The sequence below is a fragment of the Pristiophorus japonicus genome, chromosome 24 (genome assembly GCF_044704955.1).
Source record: "Pristiophorus japonicus isolate sPriJap1 chromosome 24, sPriJap1.hap1, whole genome shotgun sequence".
Taxonomy (NCBI): Eukaryota; Metazoa; Chordata; class Chondrichthyes; family Pristiophoridae; genus Pristiophorus; species Pristiophorus japonicus.
This window is the reverse complement of record NC_092000.1, coordinates 5,819,078-5,844,419: the sequence shown is the minus strand read 5'-3', so window position 1 is coordinate 5,844,419 and position 25,342 is coordinate 5,819,078. Positions and strand designations below refer to the sequence as shown.

The following is a 25,342-nucleotide window of genomic DNA, read 5'->3' as shown; positions in this document are numbered from 1 at the left end:
GATTGTATAAAAACCCAACTGGTTCACTAATGTCCCTTCAGGGAAGGAAATCTGTTGCCTTTACCTGGTCTGGCCGATATGTGACTCCAGACCCACAGCAATGTGGTTGGCTCTTAACTGACCCTCTGAAATGGCCCAGCGAGACACTCAGTTGTACCAAAACCGTTACGACAAAGGGAGCAACTTCACCACACGGACTGCAGTGGTTCAAGAAGGCGGCTCACCACCACCTTCTCAAGGGGCAATTAGGGATGGGCAAAAAATGCCGGCCTTGACAGCGACGCCCACACCCCATGAATGAATAAATAAAAAAATCTATAACTGTTGAATTATGCTAGAGGTACGGAGAAGGACCTCGAGTTACAAACCAACAGTGAAAAGGGCTGAAGACTCTCTAATCATCGGCTCAATGTGACTCACTGATGTCTGCTTGTATTCCCTTTAGTTACGCAGATGGGGTAAGATGAAATCGGGATGGGAGGGGGCTCGCGGGGAGCATAAACGCCGGCACGGACCGAATGTTCGGGGCCTGTTTCTGTGCCGCGCATTCAATGCCATTCCAAGTATGTGTTGAGTCCCAGTGACCCCCAAAATCTGGTCCCCCATCCTTGGCCTGCTGGCACACGCCACACTGCCAACTCCCCTAACGTTACATGACACGGGGGCAGGGGGTGGGGAGTCAGCGTGCTAACCTACCCGATCCCAGAGCTTTCAGCCAATGCTGTTGAGAAACCCAGTGGGCAACCACAGAAGTAGAACCAAACAGTCCCTACAAAGAATAAAGACTTGCATTTCTATAGCGCCTTTCACGGCCACCGGACGTCCCAAAGCGCTTTACAGCCAATGAAGTACTTTTGGAGTGCGGTCACTGTTGTAATGTGGGAAACGCGGCAGCCAATTTGCGCACAGCAAGCTCCCACACACAGCAATGTGATATTGACCAGATAATCTGTTTTTTTTTGTTATGTCGGTTGAGGGGTAAATATTGGCCCCAGGACACCGGGGAGAACTCCCCTGCTCTTCTTTGAAATAGTGCCACGGGATCTTTTATGTCCACCTGAGAGAGCAGACGGGGCCTCGGTTTAATGTCTCATCCAAAAGACGGCACCTCTGACAGTGCGGCGCTCCCTCAGTACTGCACTGGGAGCGTTAGCCGAGATATTTTGTGCTCAAGACCCCGGAGTAGGACTTGAACCCACAACCTTCTGACTCAGGCGAGGGTGCTGTCCACTGAGCCATGTCCGACACAAAGGATGGCGATAGACTTTATTCAAGGCTCTCTCCTCAGTCAGAATTAACAATAAATACCATGAAAAGAACACCTGAATGTGTAACCAGTTGTTGCAACCTTTTTATATATATATCTTTCTTTTTACAAATTTCTAAATAAAAATTTGCGAGATAAAAAACCCGCAATCGCAAAGGGCGAGGGGGCTGTCAACAGGTGCCGTTCTCTACTGGGCCATTTTCCACAATCGCCGACTGGGCGGGACTGGGCGGGGCCTTGGGACTGGGTGGTGCCTCGCGATTGGTGCTGGATGGAGTCTCGGCCACGGCACTTGATGGAGCGATTTGATTGGAGCTTGCTGGGTGGTGGTTGCCCTTCAGCACTTTGACCGTGCTCAGCAACTCCTTGTACTCTTCTTCCATTGAAAGGAGGCGTCTTTCCTGCATTGAAACACAATAGCCACCTGGGTTACAGCCATGGGTCTCCGCCCCTTCGTTACACAACACAATCTATACACGTTTGGGGATCAACCAATATTTTTAAGCATTCAAAAGGCCTGCACTCATTTCCCTAAAGTCTTCTGCCTTCCTTCAGGATCAGAAGCTGGATAAACACATGAGGGAGAAAGGAATGGAAGGTTCTGTCGATGGGGTGAGTTGAAGAGGGGTGGGAGGGGGCTTGTGCGTCGCACCGTGGCTGCAATGTGCACCGTCTACAAAGACGCACTGCAGCAACTCGCCAAGGCTTCTTCGGCAGCACCTCCCAAACTCGCGACCTCTACCACCGAGATGGACAAGGGCAGCAGGCGCATGGGAACACCACCCCCTCCACGTTCCCCTCCCAGTCACACACCATCCCTCGACTTGGAAATATATCGGCCGTTCCTTCATCGTCGCTGGGTCACAATCCTGGAACTCCCTCCCTAACAGCACTGTGGGAGCACCTTCACCACACGGACTGCAGCGGTTCAAGAAGGCGGCTCACCACCACCTTCTCGAGGGGCAATTAGGGATGGGCAATAAATGCCGACCTTGCCAGCGACGCCCACATCCCAGGAACTCATTTTTTGAAAGCATTGAAGCAGTATTGCGTCTGTTGATGCATGTACATAACCGGTCGTATAGAATAGGATCGTAGAATGGCACAGCACAGAAGGAGGCCATTTGGCCTATCGTGTCTGTGCCAGCTCTTTGAGAGAGCAATCCAATTAGTCCCACTCTCCCCGCCATAAGACAGAGACATAAGAATTAGGAGCAGGAGTCGGCCATTCAGCCCCTCGAGCCTGCTCCGCCATTCAATAAGATCATGGCTGATCTTCGACCTCAACTCCACTTTCCCGCCTGATCCCCATATCCCTTGCTTTCCCTAGAGTCTAAAACTCTATCGATCTCAGCCTTGAATATACTCAACGACTGAGCCCTCTGGGGCAGAGAATTCCAAAGATTCACCACCCTCTGAGTGAAGAAATTCCTCCTCATCTCAGTCCTAAATGGCCGACCCCTTATCCTGAGACTGTGACCCCTGGTTCTAGACTCCCCAGCCCGGGGGAAACATCCTCCCTGCATCTACCCGGTCAAGCCCCCTCAGAATCTTGTATGTTTCAACGAGATCACCTCTCATTCTTCTAAATTCCAGAGAGTATAGGGCAATTCTACACAATCTCTCATCGTAGGACCGCTCTCCCATCCCAGGAATCAATCTTGTGAACCTTCGTTGTACCCTTTCCCCATAGCCTTTCCCAGTAGAGGAGGGAGGAGTAGAGATATCGGATAAGATCAAAATAGATAGAAAAGAGGTGCTCAATAGGGTGGCATCACTCAAAGTTGACAAGTCAGCAGATGGGTGCATCTTAGGTTGCGGAGGGAAGCTAGGGTGGAGATAGCAGAAGATGTGACCACAATCTTTCAATCCTCCTTGGATATGGGTGAGGTGCCAAAGGACTGGAGGACTGCAAATGTTACACCCCCGATCAATAATGGCAGAGGGATAAACCTGGTAACTGCAGACCAATCAGTCTAACGTCAATGGCGGGAAAACTACTACTGATCATTGTCGAGGACAAAATTAATTCCACTTGGAGAAGCATGGGTTAATAAGGGACAGTCGGCATGGATTGGTTAAAGGCAAGTTATGTCTGACTAATCACATTGAGTTCTTTGATGAAGTAACAGAGAGCGTTGATGAGGGTACTGCAGTAGATGTTGTGTATATGGATTATCAAAAGGCATTTGATACAGTGCCACAGACTTATTCGGAAAATGGAAACACATGGTATTAAAGGGATGGGTACATAATTGGCGAAGGGATAGGAAGCAGAGAGTAGCAGTGAACGCATGTTTTACTGACTGGAGAGGAGTATACAGTGGGGTCCCCCAGGGGTTGGCATTCTGACCATTGCTTTCCTTGTTATATATAAATGATCTGGATTTGGGTAGAGGGGGTACAATTTCGAAATTTGTGAATGATTCAAAACTTGGCAACATAGCGAAGAGAGGCAGGCTTCAGGAGGACATGGTCAGACTGGTGAAATGGGCAGGCACATGGCAGATGCAATTTAATGCGGATAAGTGTGGGGCGATGCACTTTGGGAAGAACAACATGGAGAAGCAGTATAATCTTATTGGTGCTATTTTGAGAGGGGTGCTAGAGCAGAGGGACCTGGGGATGCACATTCACAAATCTTTGAAGATGGCAGGGCAAGTTGATAAGGCGGTTAATAAAGTGTTTGGCTTTGTAAATGGGACTTTCACTACAAAAACAAGGAAGTCATGCTAAACCTTTACAAATCTCTGGTTAAATCTTAACTGGAGTGTTGTGCACAATTCTGGGCACCATAATCTAGGAAGGACGTCAAGGCTTGGAGAGGGTGCAGAGGAGGTCTACCAGGGATGATGCCAGGGATTAGGGGATTCAGTTCAGTTCGATAGATTGAGTAGACTGGGTCTTTACTCGTTGGAGTTCAGAAGGATAAGGGGTGATCTTATAGAAACATTTAAAATAATGAAAGGGATAGACAAGATAGAGGCAGAGAGGTTGTTTCCACTGGTCGGGGAGACTAGAACTAGGGGGCACAGCCTCAAAATACGGGGGAGCCAATTTAAAACCAAGTTGAGAAGGAATTTCTTCTCCCAGAGGGTTGTGAATCTGTGGAATTCTCTGCCCAAGGAAGCAGTTGAGGCTAGCTCATTGAATGTATTCAAGTCACAGATAGATAGATTTTTAACTAATAAGGGAATTAAGGGTTACGGGGAGCGGGCGGGTAAGTGGAGCTGAGTCCACGGCCAGATCAGCCATGATCTTGTTGAATGGCGGAGCAGGCTCGAGGGGCTAGATGGCCTATTCCTGTTCCTAATTCTGATGTTCTTATGTTCTTATGTACGTGGAGAGACTATGGAGAAGCTGGGGTTGTTCTCCCTGGAGCAGAGAAGGTTAAGGGGAGACCTAATAGAGGTGTTCAAACTGATCAGGGGTTTTGACAGAGCAGGCCGGGAGAAACTCTTCCCCCTGGAAGGCGGGTCGGGAACCAGAGGTCATCGAACCGAAATAATTGGCAAAAGAACCAGAGGGGAAACGAGGAGACCACAGAGGGTTGTTATGATATGGAACGCACGGCCTGAAAGGGTGGAGGAAGCAGATCCTGTGTGAGCTTTCAAAAGGCGATGGGACATGTGTTTGAAGAGGATTAATTTACAGGGTTATGGGAAAAGAGCAGGGGGGGGAGTGGGACTACATTAAACAGCTCCTTCACAGAGCCGGCACAGGTACGATGGGCCGAATGGCCTCCTTCTGTGCTGTACAATTCTACGATTCTATCAATAACGGGGGTCACTTATTACTGGGAGGGTGTGAGTCTGGGTGGGGTAGAGGAACAAAGGGATCTCGGATACAAATACACACATCGCCAAAAGTTGCGATACAGGTTAGCAAGGCCGTAAAAAGCAAACCAAGAACTAGGGTTTATTTCTCGAGGTATAGAATTGAAAAGTAGGGAAGTCATGCTAAACCTGTATCGAACCTCGGTTGGACCACACTTGGAGCACTGTGTACATTCTGGTCATCATATTATAAAAAGGATATGGAGGCACTGGAGAGGGGGCAGAGAAGATTTAAATGGATGATACCAGAAATGTGAGGGTGCACCTACCAGGAAAGGATGAACAGGCTGGGTCTCTTTTCTCCTGAAAAGAGAGGGCTGAGGGGTGACCTAATAGAGGTCTTTAAAATGATGAAAGGTTTTGATGGAGTGGATACAGAGAGAATGTTCCCACTTGTGGGGAAGAGCATAACTAGAGGCCATCAATATAAGATCGTCACCCGGAAATCCAATTCGGGAGAAACTTCTTTACCCAGAGAGGGGTGAGAATGTGGAACTCGCTGCCACAGGGAGGGGTTGAGGCGAATAGTATCGATGTATTTAAGGGGAGGCTGGACAAGCGTATGGGGGAGAAGGGAATAGAGGGTTACGCTGATAGAGTTAGATGGGGAAAGACGGGAGGAGGCTCGAGTGGAGCATAAACGCCGGCACGGACTGGTTGGGCCGAATGGCCTGTTTCTGTGCCGTATATCCCGTGTAAACCTACAGGTTGCTGGCACCGTGCAGCCAGTGACCCGTTACTCACCAAACACTCGACCTTCTGCAGGGTCCGGCCGGCAGCTTCTAATTTGTCAACGTCCTTCTTCCTTTCCTCTTCAACTGTGTTAAGTCTGTGAAAAGGGGAGAACATTGCAATGAGTGGTCAGCCTCACGGTAGGTCACTGGGTGAGGTCGGACAAGGGGAGCCTAGAGAGCGAGAGTGACAGAGTAAAGGTGGCCAAGTAATCCCAGGGGGCGGACTGATGGGGGCAGCGGTATAGCGAGGGTCGGTGGATCCATCCGTCGCCCCGAATGTGCGCGTTAAACCCTCACCTCCCCCGCTGGACACAGTCTGCCGACAACCTTCGATGGCCACATCTTTCCAAACAGAACCTGCATTTCTAGAGCGCCTTTCCTATCTGCAGGGCGCGCCAGAGAGCTGCCCAACCCATGGGGCGGGGGGGCTGGTGAATTGTGGTCACGGCGGTTATGTAGGCAACCGTCGGCAGCCAGACTGCGAACAGCAAGATCCCGCAGGTAGCCATGAGCTGAGCAACTGGCTCATCTGCTTTTTTGGTGGCTGTTGGAGGCGAGGTGAATGCTGTGCCGGGAGAACCCCGCTGCTCTTTGTTGAATGGTGCTTCGGGATCCTGCACGCCCATCGGAAAAGGGGAAGACAGCACCTGCGGCTATGCAGCACTCCCTCAGTATTGTGTACAGTTCTGGTCTCCTTACCTAAGGAAGGATGTACTTACCATAGAGGGAATGCAACGCAGGTGCACCAGACTGATTCCTGGGATGGGGGATTGAGGAGAGATTGAGTAGACTAGGCCTATATTCAAAGACCCAGCCTCATCAGCTCCAGGGAGTTCCAAAGATTCACCACCCTCTGACAGAAGAAATTCCTCCTCATCTCCGTCTTAAATGGGCGACCCCTTACTCTAAGACTATGCCCCCTAGTTCTAGATTCCTCCAAGAAACATCCTCTCTGCATCCACCCTGTCGAGCCCCCTCAGAATCTTATACATTTCGATAAGATCATCTCTCATTCTTCTAAACTCCAATGAGTATAGGCCCAACCTGCTCAACCTTTCTTCATCCCAGGAATCAACCGAGTGAACCTTCTCTGAACAGCCTCCAATGCAAGTATATCCCTCCTTAAATACGGAGACCAGAAATGTGTGCAGTACTCCAGGTGTGGCCTCACCAATACTCTGTACAGTTGTAGCAGGACTTCTCTGCTTTTATACTCCATCCCCCTTGCGATAAAGGCCAACATTCCATTGGCCTTTCTGATTACTTGCTGTACCTGCATACTAACTTTTTGTGTTTCACGTACAAGAACCCTCTAGGTCCCTCTGTACTGCAGCATTCTGTAATCTCTCACCATTTAAATAATACTTTGCTTTTTTATTCTTCCTACCAAAGTGTATAACCTCACATTTCCCACAATTACTCCATCTACCAAATATTTGCCCACTCAATTCACTCCAAGGTAGATCTTAGGATGCGACCCGTCACGTGACCCAAGCGAGACTCTCAATCAAGCCACAGCTTGAGACCACAGCAAAGTGGTCTCCTCTACACTGGGGAGACCAAACGTAGATTGGGTGACCACTTTGCGGAACACCTCCGTTCAGTCCGCAAGTGTGACCCCGAGCTTCCGGTCGCCTGTCACTTTAATTCCCCGCTCCACTCCCACTCTGACCTCTCCGTCCTCGGCCTCCTACACTGTTCCAACGAAGCTCAACGCGAGCTCGAGGAACAGCACCTTATCTTTCTTTTAGGCACCTTACAGCCTTCTGGACTCATCATCGAGTTCAACAATTTCAGACCCTAACCTCTGCCCATCTTTGGCTCTGCTGTATTTTTTCTCTCTCTTTGTCTCCAATGGCAGCCGGTAATTATCCCGCCATTCACACCCTATCCAGATTAACCTTTCTCTAACTCCTGCCATTACCATCTCAATTGGGCCCATCGTCCCTTTTGTCTCTCTAATCTCTCCTGCCTTCCACCCTGCCGCAGACCTTCCCTTTTGTTCTCTCCTCCCCTCCCCCCCTTCCAGTTCTGACGAAGGGTCATTGACCCGGAACGTTAACTCTGTTTCTCTCTCCACAGATGCTGCCCGGCCCGCTGAGATTTCCGGCACTTTCTGTTTTTAGGCGGACAATCTTGGTTAGTCTAATCAATGGAGCAGTTGGTTCTCACCTGCTGGCAAGCTTCTTAATCTGCTTGTCCTTTTCCTCTAGTTGCATTTTCTGCTTCTCCTCGTTCTCTTGAAGCGTTCGCTGAACGTGTTCGTCTATGCAATTCTTAAACTCCTTCAGCTCCTGATTGATTGTCAGCATGCTTTCCTGTAGGCTGGTGATGTCCTGTTCATGCTGTGTGTGGGGGGTGTAGGGGGAGGGGGAGGAGGGTTGAGAGAAGCCAAGGAGATGTTACTCAATTCTTCCACAGGAGACGAACGTTTATCACAGAAATTTTTTATAGAATCATAGAAATCTACACCACGGAAGGAGGCCATTTCGGCCCATCGTGTCCCTTTAGATGTTCTACACCCCCTACACCACAGTCGCACAGTGTGGAACTGAACCGAAACAACATCAGGACAGTCCCAACTTCCTCCCACACCTGCTCAGGCAGCTAATTGCACTCTGCGTCAGTGAGAGACGCTATAATTGGCACAACGCCCTCGGCTGGTTGCCCACTCCCGATTGGCTTCATCTACTCATCAACGCACTCCTGGCCGGCCTCCCACATTCTACCCTACGTAAACCTGAGGTCATCCAAAACTCAGCTGCCTGTGTCCTAACTCGCACCGAGTCCCACTCACCCATCACCCCCTGTGCTCGCTGCCCCATGTCCTAACTCGCACCGAGTCCTGCTCACCCATCACCCCCTGTGCTCGCTGCCCCATGTCCTAACTCGCACCGAGTCCTGCTCACCCATCACCCTCTGTGCTCGCTGACCTACATTGGCTCCCGGTTAAGCAATGCCTCAATTTCAAACTTCTCATCCTTGTTTACAAATCCCTCCATGGCCCTCACCCCCTCCCTATCTCTGTAATCTCCTCCAGCCCCACAACCCCCCAAGATGTCTGCGCTCCTCAAATTCTACCCTCCTGAGCATCCCTGATTATAATCGCTCCACCATTGGTGGCCGTGCCTTCTGTTGCCTGGGCCCCAAGCTCTGGAACTCCCTCCCTAAACCTCTCTACCTCTCTCTCCTCCTTCAAGACGCTCCTTAAAACCTACCGCTTTGACCCAGCTTTTCGTCATCTGCCCTAATTGCTTCTTGTGTGGTTCGATGTCAAATTTATCTGTTGTTGTCTTATAACACTGCTGTGAAGCGACTTGGGACATTTCAGTCCGTTAAAGGTGCTATATATATACAAGTTGTTGTTGTACCCCTGCCAGTAAAGTGAATGTGCATGGATGTCGGGTGTGCAGATGGTAGGGATTTGCTCCCCTGGTTGAATGTCCCGCTGACACTTGCTGACTGAGCTCTCGCATGAAGAATGGATACTTGGGCGCGGAATCAGAGGGTCAACCGGCGCCCATGGATCGATACCCTAGCGCATCCAGGAGAGAACGTGCCTAAGGCATTTTACGTTGATCAGTTACAAAGAGTTTCCAATTTAGAACATTCACATTGAAGGAGCATATCCATAAGATGCGCAGTTGGTCGTAAGTAAATACGGGAGTGTACACTGCTTACCTTCTCAAATGGTTTGAGGTGCTGTCTTCCTGGCTCTGCCTGAGAGGACCACTTCCCACCTTCAGAGTTGCGATCCCACGGGACCTGGGACTTTCGGAAGGAATCGACTGGCATTAGGCACGGGTTGTGGCCCTGTCACAGAAAGAGTAAAGTTGGTGCAGCCGATCTATGCACTGAACTACACAAAGATCTCATCAAAACAAAATTTGTGGGCGAAGGTAGGGGGGAGAGCAAACAGCATGATGTCAATAGGGACGCCACAAATTGTCTCAGCCAATGGGGGCGCCACGATTTGCCTCAGCCAATGGTGCGCTACGAATTGCCTCAGCCAATGGGGCGCTAGGATTTGCCTCAACCAATGGGGCGCACTATGATTTGCCTCAGCCAATGGTGCACTACCATTTGCTTCAGCCAATGGGGGCACTATGATTTGCATCAGCCAATGGGGTGCTAGGATTTGACTCAGCCAATGGGGGCACTAAGATTTGCGTCAGCCAATGGGGCCCAAAGATTTGCTTCAACCAATGGGGCGCACTATGATTTGCCTCAGCCAATGGTGCGCTATAATTTGCCTCAGCCAATGGGGCGCGATGATTTGCCTCAGCCAATGGGGCGCACTGTGATTTGCCTCAGCCAACGGGAGGCTACAATTTACTTCAGCCAATGGGGGGCACTATGATTTGCATCAGCCAATGGGGTGCTAGGATTTGCCTCAGCCAATGGTGCGCTACGATTTGCCTCAGCCAATGGGGCGCACTATGATTTGCCTCAGCCAATGGGGGAGCAGTTAACCAGTGTCCCCATTCTTAATTGGCATCCAGAAGTTCCTCCTGGATTCCTTATTGCATTTATTGGTGACTTTCTTACATTTATAACTCCAAGACTTGGACTCCCTCACATCAACTCTATCGAACCCCTTCATAATCATAATCTATCAGGTCATCCCTTGGCCTTCTCTTTTCTAGAGACAAGAGCCCCAGCCCGTTCAGTTTTTCCTATAGTTGTACTCGTTCAGTTCTGGTCTCACACATTATTGTGCCTTCCCTTGAGCTTCTATATCCTTTGTATAATACGGAGACCGGAACTGAGCCCCGTGCTCCCAGTGTGGTCTAAGCCAGGTATACAGAGACTGGAACTGTGCCCCATTCTCCCAGTGTGGTCTAACCCAGGTATACAGAGACTGGAACTGTGAACAGTGCTCCCAGTGTGGTCTAACCCAGGTACATGGAGAACAGAACTGTTCCCTGTGCTCCCAGTGTGGTCTAACCCAGGTATACAGAGACTGGAACTGTGAACAGTGCTCCCAGTGTGGTCTAATTCAGGTATACAGAGACTCAAACTATGTCCCGTGCTCCCACTGTGGTCTAACCCAGGTATATGGAGACTGGAACTGTGTCCCAAGCTCCCAGTGTGGTCTAACCAAGATATATGGAGACTGGAACTGTGCCCCGTGCTCCCAGTGTGGTCTAACCCAGGTATACAGAGATCGGAACTGTGCACAGTGCTCCCAGTGTGGTCTAACCCAGGTATACAGAGACTGGAACTGTGAACAGTGCTCCCAGTGTGGTCTAACCCAGGTATATGGAGAACAGAACTGTTCCCCGTGCTCACACTTGTGGTCTAATCCAGGTATACAGAGACTGGAACTGTGAACAGTGCTCCCAGTGTGGTCTAACCCAGGTACATGGAGAACAGAACTGTTCCCTGTGCTCCCAGTGTGGTCTAACCCAGGTATACAGAGACTGGAACTGTGAACAGTGCTCCCAGTGTGGTCTAATTCAGGTATACAGAGACCCAAACTATGTCCCGTGCTCCCACTGTGGTCTAACCCAGGTATATGGAGACTGGAACTGTGTCCCGAGCTCCCAGTGTGGTCTAACCAAGATATATGGAGACTGGAACTGTGCCCCGTGCTCCCAGTGTGGTCTAACCCAGGTATATGGAGGACAGAACTGTTCCCCGTGCTCCCAGTGTGGTCTAACCCAGGTATACAGAGACTGGAACTGTGAACAGTGCTCCCAGTGTGGTCTAATTCAGGTATACAGAGACCCAAACTGTGTCCCGTGCTCCCACTGTGGTCTAACCCAGGTATATGGAGACTGGAACTGTGTCCCGAGCTCCCAGTGTGGTCTAACCAAGGTATATGGAGACTGGAACTGTGCCCCGTGCTCCCAGTGTGGTCTAACTAATGTATATGGAGACCCGAACTGTGCACAGTGCTCCCAGTGTGGTCTAACCAAGGTATACGGAGACCAGAACTGTGCACAGTGCTCCCAGTGTGGTCTAACCAAGGTTTGATACAGGTTTAGCATAACATCTCTGCTTTTGAAGTCTATGTCTCTGGAAGTGAACCCCAGTGCTTGGTTTCCACTGCTGGGGTACTGCTGAAGGGTACATATCTCAAAGGCTAGCCTGCCTTTTTAGATGCTTACAGATGCGCTGCCTGTCTCCAGCATTTCCTGTGTTAAGGCAAGTATTATTGGCACCGGCACGCACAGAGGAGTGCTGAGATAAAGCGCGACGAGGGAGCTTACAATTACCTGCATTCTCAGACGAGGAGTGCCGTGGGTACGGGAGGCGGGCGACTTTAGCGACTGGGTCGCGGAGAGCGGAATCTTGGTGAGGGTGCTGTACCGCCTGTCTGGCAAGTTGCCGATGGTGTCCTGGTCGCCGTGCCCGCCCCCCAGAGCGGTCGGTTCCCAGGCCGGCTGTTTCGGCGAGATGTTGGGTTTCTTGCGCGCCGGCGCGCTCTGGGTGCGTTTCACCGCCGTGCCGCCCTTCTTGGCCACCCCGCCGCGCTTCGAGTCCGCCTCTTCCGCCGGGCACCGCTGCAAGCTCAGCAACGACGCGCTGACCAGCCCCACGTCCTTGGGGGCCACGTAGCTGGGCTTGTCGTCCCGGCAGTAGGGGCTGAAAGAGAAGGCGTTTCTGCGTGAGTGTAGCGCGCCATAGTCGGGGCCGCCCAGCGTCACAGCACCCGGAACCCCCTCCCCACCCACCCCACCCCCAACATGGGGTGTGTACAGAGAGTATGGAGGGTGTGGGGGGGAGCTTTAATTCTGTACAGCACTGTGGGAGCACCTTCCCCACACGGACTGCAATGGGTTCGAGAAGGCGGCTCACCACCACCTTCTCAAGTTTAGCCCTGTAGGTTATGGTATATATCTGCCTACGGTGCAAGTGCACATCTGTAATGCATTTGCTTCATGCAACCTCCCCACCGACACCTGGGAGTCCCTGGCCAAAGACCAGACCACCCTAAGTGGAGGAAGTGCATCCGGGAGGGCGCTGAGCACCTCGAGTCTCGTCGCCGAGAGCACGCACTGGATTCTGGGGAGGTCCCAGCAGATTGGGAAACTGCAAATGTAACACCCCTGTTTAAAAAAGGAGGCAGACAAAAAGCAGGAAACGATAGACCAGTTAGCCTAACATCTGTGGTTGGGAAAATGTTGGAGTCCATTATTAAAGAAGCACTAGCAGGACATTTGGAAAAGCAAAATTTGGTCAGGCAGAGTCAGTATGGATTTATGAAGGGGAAGTCATGTTTGACAAATTTGCTTTGAGGATTTAACGAACAGGGTGGATAAAGGGGAACCAGTGGATGTGGTGTATTTGGACTTCCAGAAGGCATTTGACAAGGTGCCACATAAAAGGTTACTACACAAGATAAAAGTTCATGGGGTTGGGGGTAATATATTAGCATGGATAGAGGATTGGCTAACTAACACAGAACAGAGAGTCGGGATAAATGGTTCATTCTCGGGTTGGCAATCAGTAACTAGTGGCGTGCTGCAGGGATCAGTGCTGGGACCCCAACTATTTACAATCTATATTAACGACTTGGAAGAAGGGATTGAGTGTAACGTAGCCAAGTTTGCTGACGATACAAAGATGGGAGGAAAAGCAATGTGTGAGGAGGACACAAAAAATCTGCAAAAGGACATCGACAGGCTAAGTGAGTGGGCAAAAATTTGGCAGATGAAGTATAATGTTGGAAAGTGTGAGGTCATGCACTTTGGCAGAAAAAAATCAAAGAGCAAGTTATTATTTAAATGGAAAAAGATTGCAAAGTGCCGCAGTACAGCGGGACCTGGGGGTACTTGTGCATGAAACACAAAAGGTTAGTATGCAGGTACAGTAAGTGATCAGGAAGGCCAATGGAATCTTGGCCTTTATTGCAAAGGGGATGGAGTATAAAAGCAGGGAAGTCTTGCGACAGCTATATAAGGGATTGGTGAGGCCACACCTGGAATACTGCGTGCAGTTTTGGTTTCCATATTTACAAAAGGATATACTTGCTTTGGAGGCAGTTCAGAGAAGGTTCACTCGGTTGATTCCGGGGATGAGGGGGTTGATTTATGAGGAAAGGTTGAGGAGGTTGAGCCTCTGCTCATTGGAATTCAGAAGAATGAGAGGTGATCTTATCGAAACGTATAAGATTATGAGGGAGCTTGACAAAGTGGATGCAGAGAGGATGTTTCCACTGATGGGGGAGACTAGAACCAGAGGGCATAATCTTAGAATAAGGGGCCGCCCATTTAAAACTGAGACGAGGAGAAATGTCTTCTCTCAGAGGGTTGTAAATCTGTGGAATTCACTGCCGCAGAGAGCTGTGGAAGCTGGGACATTGAATAAATTTAAGACAGAAATAGACAGTTTCTTAATAGGTAAGGGGATAAGGGGTTATGGGGAGCGGGCGGGGAAGTGGAGCTGAGTTCATGATCGGATCAGCCATGATCGTATTAAATGGCAGAGCAGGCTCGAGGGGCCGTATGGCCTACTCCTGCTCCTATTTCTTATGTTCTTATGCAGAAATCAAGCACAGGTAGTGGAAAGAGCGTGCGGCAAACCAGGCTCCCTACCCACCCCTTCCCTCAACGACTGTCTGTCCCACCTGTGACAGGGTCTGTGGCTCTCGTATTAGACTGTTTAGCCACCTAAGGACTAACTTCAGGAGTGGAAGCAAGTCTTCCTCGATTCCGATGATCTTTGCTTAAGAATTCACAGCAACACATTGCTATTAAGAACTAGTTGGTTTATTAGCAAAAGGTTTAACAATCACACTACACATTACCGGTTCATCCACCAGGCTCACAACCACCTGCCTCATCGTGGATCCCCCGAACCCAACTGGCTGGGGCTTTATTGAGTCTTGTGAACATCACGTGACTGGCTAAGCCACTCCCAACTCAACAGCTCTACAACTATTTTATATATAACATTAAATCAATGCCCCCTTTTGGTAAGGGCACTAGAACCCACAAATTTCCAAATAAAACTTGAAAGAAAACTTTAAATCAAATTAAAATTTGGTTGCCGGGGGTGATTATGTACTCCAGTCCCTCCAGTGCCCACCTCTCGCGGAAGGCCACGAGAGTACCGGTGGACACCGCGTGCTCCATCTCCAGGGACACCCTGGCTCGAGCATAGCAACAACTCTACAAACCTGTGAGCATGCTCATGGTGCATTCATTACGTCCATCACCTTCTCAAGGGGCAATTAGGGATGGGCAATAAATGCCGGCCTTGCCAGCGACGCCCACATCCCAGGAACTAATTTTTCAAAAAGAGCTATCCAACCTAATCCCACTTTCCAACTCTCGGTCCGTAGCCCTGCAGGTTAAGGCACTTCAGGTGCACATCCAGGTACTTTTAAAATGTGGTGAGGGTTTCTGCCTCTACCACCCTTTCAGGCAGTGAGTTCCAGACCCCCACCACCCTCTGGGTGAAGAAATTTCCCCTCAAATTCCCTCTAAACCTCCCCTCAATTATTTTAAATCTATGCCCCCTGGTTGTTGACCCCTCTGCTAAGGGAAATAGGTCGTTCCTATCCACTCTATCTAGGCCCCTCATAATTTTATACACCTCAATAAGGTCTCCCCTCAACCTCCTCTGTTCCAAAGAAAACAGCCTATCCAACCTTTCCTCAATATTTTGTTAGGAATACCCTTCCCCAATCACCATCATCATAGGCAGTCCCTCGGAATCGAGGAAGATTTGCTTCCACTCTTAATATGAGTCCTTAGGTGGCTGAACAGTCCAATATGAGAACCACAGTCCCTGTCACACGTGGGACAGACAGTGGTTGAGGGAAGGGGAGGGTGGGACTGGTTTGCCGCACGCTCCTTCCGCTGCCTGCGCTTGGTTTCTGCATGCTCTCGGCGACGAGACTCGAGGTGCTCAGCGCCCTCCCGGATGCACTTCCTCCACTTAGGGCGGACTGGTCTTTGGCCAGGGACTCCCAGGTGTCGGTGGAGATGTTGCACTTTATCAGGGAGGCTTTGAGGGTGTCCCTGTAATGTTTCCTCTGCCTACCTTTGGTTCGTTTGCCATGAAGGAGCTCCGAGTAGAGCGCTTGCTTTGGGAGTCTCGTGTCTGGTATGCGGACAATGTGGCCTGCCCAGCGGAGCTGGTCGAGTGTGGTCAGTGCTTCGATGCTGGGGATGTTGGCCCAATCACCATCACCAGAGAGGGTGTGAATACTGTTCCTTTAAATATCTAACCTCAGTCAGTCATTCATCCATTCATGGTGTGCAGGGAGGTCTTACCTTAAGTCCTTGTGATGTATCAGTGGAACGTTTGGATTCTTCAGAGAATGGGTGATCCCATTCAGAATGGCAGGGAGACGTCGCAGCCTGTCCAGTTCTTGCTGTTATTTGCCAGGCATGGCAATGATCACAGCAGCAGGATTGTAGGAGAACCCATTGAAAACAGGCAGAGAAAGCAAAGAGGACAGTGTCATGTATTTACTTCATGGGTTCTTTGTTTAAGAATTCATCGCAATACATTGCTATTAAGAACTAGTTGGTTTATTAACAAAAGTTTAACAATGACACTACACACTACCAGTTCATCCACCAGGCTCACAACCACCTGCCCCATCGTGGATCCCCCGAACCCAACTGGCTGGGGTTTTATTGAGTCTTGTGAACATCACGTGACTGGCTAAGCCACTCCCAACTCAACAGCTCTACAACTATCTTGTTGCACCTGTAAATCAACTTTAAATTTAAATCAAGTGCCCCCTTATGAAAAGGGGCACTAAAACCGACAAATTAAACAAACGTACTTTTAACAATACTGGTTCAAATTAAAATTTGGTTGCTGGGGGTGATGATGCACTCCAGTTCCTCTGGCGCCCACCTCTCGCGGAAGGCCGCGAGCGTACCGGTGGACACCGTGTGCTGCATTCAACAGTTCTACAAACCTGTGAGCATACTCACATGTGCATATATTACAGACATTAGCGACACAGGGATATGAATGGACAGTTACACCATTTTAATTGTGAATTTACTGCTTGTCGAGTTGAAGGACGTTATGCGGGGGGGGGGATGGATTAGGGGGAAGATGTTTCATCTATTGTCCCCTTGTCTATCCCCCGACTTCCTTCACATGGCCTTCAGTTGCCTGGGCCCCAAGCTCTAGAATTCCCTCCCTAAACCTCTCCGCCTCTCTACCTCTCTCTTCTCCTTTAAGATGCTCCTCAAAACCTACCTCTTTGACCAAGCTTTTGCCCACCTGCCCTAATGTCTCCTTCTTTGGCTCAGTGTCAATTTGTGTCTGATTACCCTCCTGCGAAGCACCTTGGGAAGTTTTATGATGTTAAAGGCACTATATAAACGCAAATTGTTATTGTTGTTGAATGGATGCAAATCTAGTCCCATTGCACGCCGATGTCCGTATATCAAAGCCAGTTACAAAGTGATGGGTCGGTGGGGGGGGGGGGTTTAGAGGGGATTTGAGGGGAAATTTCTTCACCCAGAGGGTGGTGGGGGTCTGGAACTCACTGCCTGAAAGGGTGGTAGAGGCAGAAACCCTCACCACATTTAAAAATTACTTAGATGTGCACTTGAAGTGCCGTAACCTACAGGGCTACGGACCCCGAGCTGGAAAGTGGGATTAGGCTGGGTAGCTCTTGGTCGGCCGGCACGGACACGATGGGCCAAATGGCCTCCTTCCATGCTGTAAATTTCTATGATTCTGTGATTCTAAAGTTCCCTCTACACTGCCCCAGCAATATACCTCAATGCCAATCTCCATGGAGACCCGAGATGGCAGTCCCACACCAGTCAGGCTCTCTGAGAATGCCAACATAGAAACATAGAATATAGGTGCAGGAGTAGGCCATTCGGCCCTTCGAGCCTGCACTACCATTCAATATGATCATGGCTGATCATGCAACTTCAGTACCCCATTCCCGTTTTCTCTCCATACCCCTTGATCCCTTTGGCAGTAAGGGCCACATCTAACTCCTTCTTGAGTATATCTAACGAACTGGCCTCAACAACTTTGCGGAAGAGAATTACACAGGTTAACAATTCTCTGAGTGAAGAAGTTTCTCCATATCTCGGTCCTAAATGGCTTACCCCTTATCCTAAGACTGTGACCCCTGGTTCTGGACGCGTTGCAGACCCAGTCCGAGTCAGAGCTGGGCTCAAACTATTCAAACTCATGACTGGAAGGTCGCTGATGACAGCCAGGGAGCCAATACTGACATCGTTCGTCCTGATAGAGTCCCTGAGTAACACTGCTGGTTCGGGAACCTTGGGCGGAGCAAGTGGACTGACGCCAACCACAACTACCCATCCCCGGTGGAAAACAGTAACAAAGACTACGGGGGCCGATTTTCCGCGTCCTTTGTGCTCCGATTTTCCGCCCCGGAGCGGCGGCAATGACGGCGGTGAGGTGTTCTGGGCGGGCGATCAGCCTGCAGCGCCCCGCGGCGATCCTCGGGGTCGGGTTTAGCGGCAGCGCGGAGCAGCACCGCCGGGGAGAGCTGCGCCCGGTGTGTACAACGCCCCCTGGTCTCGACACCGGCGCGAGTTTGGGCCGTTGCCCGACCCGTCCGCCCCGCAGCGCGCCCCGCACTGACCGCCCGGTAAATCGGGGCGGACCAACGATACCGACAGCGGAGAGGTGAGTAATGTCGGCCCAAGGTAAGGTGATTGTTTGTCCTTTTCATTTGTTTAGCGATTTGTGTTATGGTGCCGTGGGCAATGTTTTGGGAATGTTTTTGTGGGTGTTTTAGGTTCCCCCCCCCCGCCGCGCCCCCCAGGAGTCTCCGGGAGTGCTCCCGGCCCGGCTCTATAGCTCGGGAGTTTCCCATCCTAACGCCCCACGAGAGAGGTGTACAACGCCTCCCTTAGCGCTGCGCCCCCTGACCCAGGGCCCAGCCGCCCAATGTTACTGACTGAGGCGCAAACTGTTCCCGGGCGCTAACTTCACCGCCCCCGCCGCCGTTACCGCCCCCGAAATCAGCCAAGCCGAAAACCCAGCCCCCAACGTGTGCTTGCAGGGCAAACCATACCTGCTCCAGCCGAGAGAGAATGTCGCAGAGAAGAGAGTGCAGGATGGACAGCTCCAGACCGAGGTCGATGCAGCCTTCAAACCCCGAGGGATTGATGTTGGGCTCTGCATTGGAGATGTTGGTGAGGAAGACTTTCATGTTCTCCCAGTTTGACGCCAAGAAGTTGTCCATGAAGGTCATGTAGGCCTCCTTGTCCTCGAACCTGCGAGATGCACGGATGGGCAGAAGTGAGTGAGCTTCAGGGACCTCCGTGCAAGGCCATGAATCAGTAAGGCAGATGTCACAGCTATGAGGGAGAGTTTCCATAAAGCTGAGAAACTAGTGGTCCATACAGACCTGTAACGCAATCTGCGGAACCTCATTATCACAAACTCTTACTTTACCAACCCTTTATAAGAACATAAGGACATAATAAATAGGAGCAGGAGAAGGCCATACGACCCCTCGAGCCTGCTCCGCCATTTAATACGATCATGGCTGATCCGATCAGGGACTCAGGTCCACTTCCCCACCCACTCCTCAAAACCCCTTATCCCCTTATCGGTTAAGAAACTGTCTATCTCTGTCTTAAATTTATTCAATGTTCCAGCTTCCACAGGTCTCTGAGGCAGCGAATTCCACAGATTTACAACCCTCTGAGAGAAGAAATTTCTCCTCATCTCAGTTTTAAATGGGCGGCCCCTTATTCTAAGATCATGCCCTCTAGTTCTAGTCTCCCCCATCAGTGGAAACATCCTCTCTGCATCCACCTTGTCGAGCCCCCTCATAATCTTATGCGTTTCGATAAGATCACCTCTCATTCTTCTGAATTCCAATGAGTAGAGGTCCAACCTACTCAGCCTTTCCTCATAAGTCAACTCCCTCATCCCCGGAATTAACCGAGTGACCCTTCTCTGAACTGCCACCAAAGCAAGTATATCTTTCCTTAAATACGGAGACCAAAACTGCACACAGTATTCCAGATGTGGCCTCACCAACACCCTGTATAACTGTAGCAAGACTTACCTGCCATTGAGTAGTGGGGATAAAACCCTGATTAAAATCAACTTTCATTGAGAACCACTTCTTAAAAAAAAGCACAATACAGGTTGGGCCTTTGTCGCCCAGCACCCTCGCAACCTGACCAGTGCCGGAACAGAGAATGTTCCGAACCACGGGAGGTCAGTGTATGACTGTACTGAGACACCCCATGTAAGCATATGCCTAGCCCAGGCTTACCGTGCCTGTCGAGTGCCGCTCACTGCTCTCCTGCTTGTTTAGGATTAACGTGGAGCTAAATAATATCACCGAATACTGAGAGCCCGGACTGACAGCCAGACATAAACAAACTTTGCGTTAGCGCGTGAAACCGGGATGCCACTCACGCAAAGAGGAAGTTCCGCAAACTAATGCCGAACCACGGATGTTTCCGGACGACAGAGTCCCGGACCACAGAGGTTTAACCTGCACTTTCATTTAAATAGCATTTCATCGCATCAAAACAACCCAACGCACTTCACATAAGGAATTGGTTTTTGGAGTGAAGTCACTGTCGTTAAGTGGCCAATTTCAATGTCATTCTGCCCAGCGACATCCCACAAACAGCAAGGTGATGAGCGACTCAGATAATCTGTTTTCTTACTGGTGTTGGTTGAGGGAGCAATGGTGACCAGGACCCACAAACCCTGTCATGAGACTCATAATCTCGGCTGACACTCCTGCGCAGTACTGAAGGAGCAGCGCACTGTCGGAGGGACAGTACTGAGGGAGTGCTGCACTGTCGGAGGGACAGTACTGAGGGAGTGCTGCACTGTCGGAGGGGCAGTAGTAAAGGAGCAGCGCACTGTCGGAGGGACAGTACTGAGGGAGTGCTGCACTGTCGGAGGGACAGTACTGAGGGAGTGCTGCACTGTCGGAGGGGCAGTACTGAAGGAGCAGCGCACTGTCGGAGGGACAGTACTGAGGGAGTGCTGCACTGTCGGAGGGACAGTACTGAGGGAGTGCTGCACTGTCGGAGGGGCAGTACTGAAGGAGCAGCGCACTGTCGGAGGGACAGTACTGAGGGAGTGCTGCACTGTCGGAGGGACAGTACTGAGGGAGTGCTGCACTGTCGGAGGGGCAGTACTGAAGGAGCAGCGCACTGTCGGAGGGACAGTACTGAGGGAGTGCTGCACTGTTGGAGGGACAGTACTGAGGGAGTGCTGCACTGTCGGAGGGGCAGTACTGAAGGAGCAGCGCACTGTGGGAGGGGCAGTACTGAGGGAGTGCCGCACTGTCGGAGGGACAGTACTGAGGGAGTGCTGCACTGTCAGAGGGGCAGTACTGAGGCAGTGCTGCACTGTCAGAGGGGCAGTACTGAGGGAGCGCCGCACTGTCGGAGGGGCAGTACTGAGGGAGCGCCGCACTGTCGGAGAGGCAGTACTGAGGGAGAGCTGCACTGTCAGAGGGGCAGTACTAAGGGAGCGTCGCACTGTCGGAGGGGCAGTATTGAGGGAGCGTCGCACTGTCGGAGGGACAGTACTGAGGGAGTGCTGCACTGTCGGAGGGACAGTACTGAGGCAGTGCTGCACTGTCGGAGGGGCAGTACTAAGGGAGTGTCGCACTGTCGGAGGGACAGTACTGAGGGAGTGCTGCACTGTCGGAGGGACAGTACTGAGGCAGTGCTGCACTGTCGGAGGGGCAGTATTGAGGGAGCGCCGCACTGTCGGAGGGGCAGTACTAAGGGAGTGTCGCACTGTCGGAGGGACAGTAGTGAGGGAGTGCTGCACTGTCGGAGGGGCAGTACTGAGGGAGTGCTGCACTGTCGGAGGGGCAGTACTGAGGGAGCGCCGCACTGTCGGAGGGACAGTACTGAGGGAGTGCTGCACTGTCGGAGGGGCAGTACTGAAGGAGCAGCGCACTGTCGGAGGGACAGTACTGAGGGAGTGCTGCACTGTTGGAGGGACAGTACTGAGGGAGTGCTGCACTGTCGGAGGGGCAGTACTGAAGGAGCAGCGCACTGTCGGAGGGGCAGTACTGAGGGAGTGCCGCACTGTCGGAGGGACAGTACTGAGGGAGTGCTGCACTGTCGGAGGGGCAGTACTGAGGCAGTGCTGCACTGTCAGAGGGGCAGTACTGAGGGAGCGCCGCACTGTCGGAGGGGCAGTACTGAGGGAGCGCCGCACTGTCGGAGAGGCAGTACTGAGGGAGAGCTGCACTGTCAGAGGGGCAGTACTAAGGGAGCGTCGCACTGTCGGAGGGGCAGTATTGAGGGAGCGCCGCACTGTCGGAGGGACAGTACTAAGGGAGCGTCGCACTGTCGGAGGGACAGTACTGAGGGAGTGCTGCACTGTCGGAGGGACAGTACTGAGGCAGTGCTGCACTGTCGGAGGGGCAGTACTAAGGGAGTGTCGCACTGTTGGAGGGACAGTACTGAGGGAGTGCTGCACTGTCGGAGGGACAGTACTGAGGCAGTGCTGCACTGTCGGAGGGGCGGTATTGAGGGAGCGCCGCACTGTCGGAGGGGCAGTACTAAGGGAGTGTCGCACTGTCGGAGGGACAGTAGTGAGGGAGTGCTGCACTGTCGGAGGGGTAGTACTGAGGGAGTGCTGCACTGTCGGAGGGGCAGTACTGAGGGAGCGCCGCACTGTCGGAGGGGTAGTGCTGAGGGAGTGCTGCACTGTCGGAGGGACAGTACTGAGGGAGTGCTGCACTGTCGGAGGGGCAGTACTGAAGGAGCAGCGCACTGTCGGAGGGACAGTACTGAGGGAGTGCTGCACTGTCGGAGGGACAGTGCTGAGGGAGTGCTGCACTGTCGGAGGGACAGTACTGAGGGAGCGCCGCACTGTCGGAGGGGCAGTACTGAGGGAGCGCCGCACTGTCGGAGGGGTAGTGCTGAGGGAGTGCTGCACTGTCGGAGGGACAGTACTGAGGGAGTGCTGCACTGTCGGAGGGGCAGTACTGAAGGAGCAGCGCACTGTCGGAGGGACAGTACTGAGGGAGTGCTGCACTGTCGGAGGGACAGTGCTGAGGGAGTGCTGCACTGTCGGAGGGGCAGTATTGAGGGAGCGCCGCACTGTCGGAGGGGCAGTACTAAGGGAGTGTCGCACTGTCGGAGGGACAGTACTGAGGGAGTGCTGCACTGTCGGAGGGGCAGTACTGAGGGAGTGCTGCACTGTCGGAGGGGCAGTACTGAGGGAGCGCCGCACTGTCGGAGGGGCAGTGCTGAGGGAGCGCCGCATTGTCGGAGTGGCAGCACTGAGAGAGTGCCGCACTGTCGGAGTGGAAGTACTGAGGGAACGCTGCTCTGTCGGAGGTGCCGTCTTTCGTATGAGACATTAAATCGAGGTCCCGTCTACTCTCACTGGTAGTCGTAAAAGATCCCACGGCACTATTTTGAAAAGGAGCAGGGAGTTCTCCCCAGTGTCCTGGGGCCAATATAACACCACCACCTCCATGTTCCCCTCCCAGTTACACACCATCCTGACTTGGAAATATATCGGCCATTCCTTCATCGTCGCTGGGTCACAATCCTGGAACTCCCTCCCTAACAGCACTGTGGGAGCACCTTCACCACACGGACTGCAGCGGTTCAAGAAGGCGGCTCACCACCACCTTCTCAAGGGGCAATTAGGGATGGGCAATAAATGCCGGCCTTGCCAGCGACGCCCACATCCTGTGAATGAATACATTTTCAAAATCCTTCAACCAACGTGACTAAAACAGATGATCTGGTCATTATCTTATGGCTGTTTGTGGGAGCTTGCTGTGCACAAATTGCTGCCGCGTTTCCCCACATTCCAACAGTGACCACACTCCAGAATGCAGTTCATTGGCGCTGAGATCATGAAAGGCGCTGGAGGAATGCAAGTCTCTCTTTGATTACACACGGTTTGAAATATTCACGCTCAACGCCGTCAGATAAAGTGATGCACATACTTGGTGAAGTTCGCCAGGTTCTGAATGACTTTGGCGATGAGTGTCAGGGCCCTGGCCGCGCTGTCACTGGGATATTCCTGAGTCAGGTTGAAGAGGCTGGGGGACATTATCGCCGGGCAGAGAAATCGCAGAAACAACGAGGCGCAAATCATCCGCTCCCCAATCTCCGCCTTTCCGCGATTGAAGCACTGCTGCTGCCAAGCTGCAAATATCTCCCTCAGCTCAACCGGAAATGCACTGCGGAAAAAATAAGCAGAGGAGGAAACGTTTGTTTAAGCTTCAGAGGAAGAGATCTGGTGGGGAGGGAGGTGGGGGGGGGTGGTCGAGATCCTTGTTATGGAGCTCCACCCAGTGGACCAATGATATAAGTGCAACAACCGATGTATTGACAATAAAAACTCACGTGGAAAAGTCACATGATGACAGACTCTGTTAAGGAGCCACCTTGTGGAGTTTGCTTGTGTTGGTGGGCAGGCTGGGCGGCCCCCAGCCTGCGAGCATCATCGGAGCAGGCCAAGGAACGGAAGGAGCAGCGAGGCGGCCTACCGCTCCAGGGCGCAGCACGGGCTGGAGCAGGAGGGCGACGGCAATGGAGAGTGACGTCACTAAGGTCCAGGTCGGTGATTGGAGCGCGGGCAGATACAGCAGGAGCGGCGCGGTCGGGGCGAAGGAGCGGCGAGAGACTGTAGAGGGAAGAGATCGGGGCCCAGGAGAGGCGAGGGTTCAGGGCCCAGGAGAGGCAAAGGCCCAGGGGCCCAGGAGAGGGGAGAGTTCGGGGCCCAGGAGAGGTGAAGGCCCAGGGGCAGCACGGGCCCAGCCCACACTGTGCGATATGTGCGCGCACTGGGTCCGTGCAGCAGAGCTGGTCTCCAGTCGTCCTGGTTAACCCTTGCCACTGGACCAAGACCTAACTCTGTCAAGCCCGTGTGGTGGCTGGAGTGCAACACCCAGCCCACGTTAAAAAAACCCACGCACAGGCATCTTCCACCCCTTCAGGATGTAGTTCGGGATCCGGAATATTAGGTCTTCATTGAAACAGCTGTGAACTTTTTGATGTGGAAGCAAGTCATCCTCGATTCGAGGGACTGCCGATGATGATGATGGCGGTCCCTGTAAAGATATCACAGTCCTGACTCGCATGTTTGTACAGACTGGATGTTGATGTTAGGAAGTGTTGGTGTGCAGAGGGACCTGGATGTCCTTGTGCACGAGTAACAGAAAGTTAACGCGCAGGCACGGCAAGCAACTAGCAAAGCAAATGATATCTTTGCCTCGCCCCCTCCCTATCTCTGTAATCTCCTCCAGCCCCACAATCCCCCCCCCCCCCCCGAGATGTCTGCGCTCCTCTGCTTCTGCCCTCCTGAGCATCCCTGATTATAATCGCTCCACCATCGGTGGCCGTGCCTTCTGTTGCCTGGGCCCCAAGCTCTGGAACTCCCTCCCTAAACCTCTCTACCTCTCTACCTCTCTCTCCTCCTTCAAGATGCTCCTTAAAACCTACCTCTTTGACCAAGCTTTTGGTCACCTGCCCTAATTGCTTCTTGTGTGGCTCGATGTCAAAATTATATTTTTGGCTTATATCATTTCTTGGGACGTTTTACTACTTTAAAGGTGCTAT

The 25,342-nt window shown here is 51.9% G+C and overlaps 1 protein-coding gene across 2 annotated transcripts in view; it reads right to left on the bottom strand.

Annotated features, from left to right (window-relative positions):
* Window positions 1-644: 644 nt before the first annotated feature.
* LOC139237904 (ras GTPase-activating protein nGAP-like) overlaps window positions 645-25,342 on the bottom strand; it is a 107,337-nt gene continuing 82,639 nt past the window's right edge. For both annotated transcript variants that reach the window (XM_070867195.1, XM_070867196.1), the window contains 8 exons: window positions 23,725-23,961; window positions 18,829-19,030; window positions 16,067-16,167; window positions 12,059-12,428; window positions 9,519-9,650; window positions 8,010-8,182; window positions 5,848-5,932; window positions 645-1,668 (listed from right to left, as the gene is read on the bottom strand). In XM_070867195.1, coding sequence (XP_070723296.1) covers window positions 1,438-1,668; window positions 5,848-5,932; window positions 8,010-8,182; window positions 9,519-9,650; window positions 12,059-12,428; window positions 16,067-16,167; window positions 18,829-19,030; window positions 23,725-23,961 — 1,531 coding nt within the window. In that variant the 3' untranslated portion in view covers window positions 645-1,437. The remainder of the gene's footprint in view (window positions 1,669-5,847; window positions 5,933-8,009; window positions 8,183-9,518; window positions 9,651-12,058; window positions 12,429-16,066; window positions 16,168-18,828; window positions 19,031-23,724; window positions 23,962-25,342) is intronic.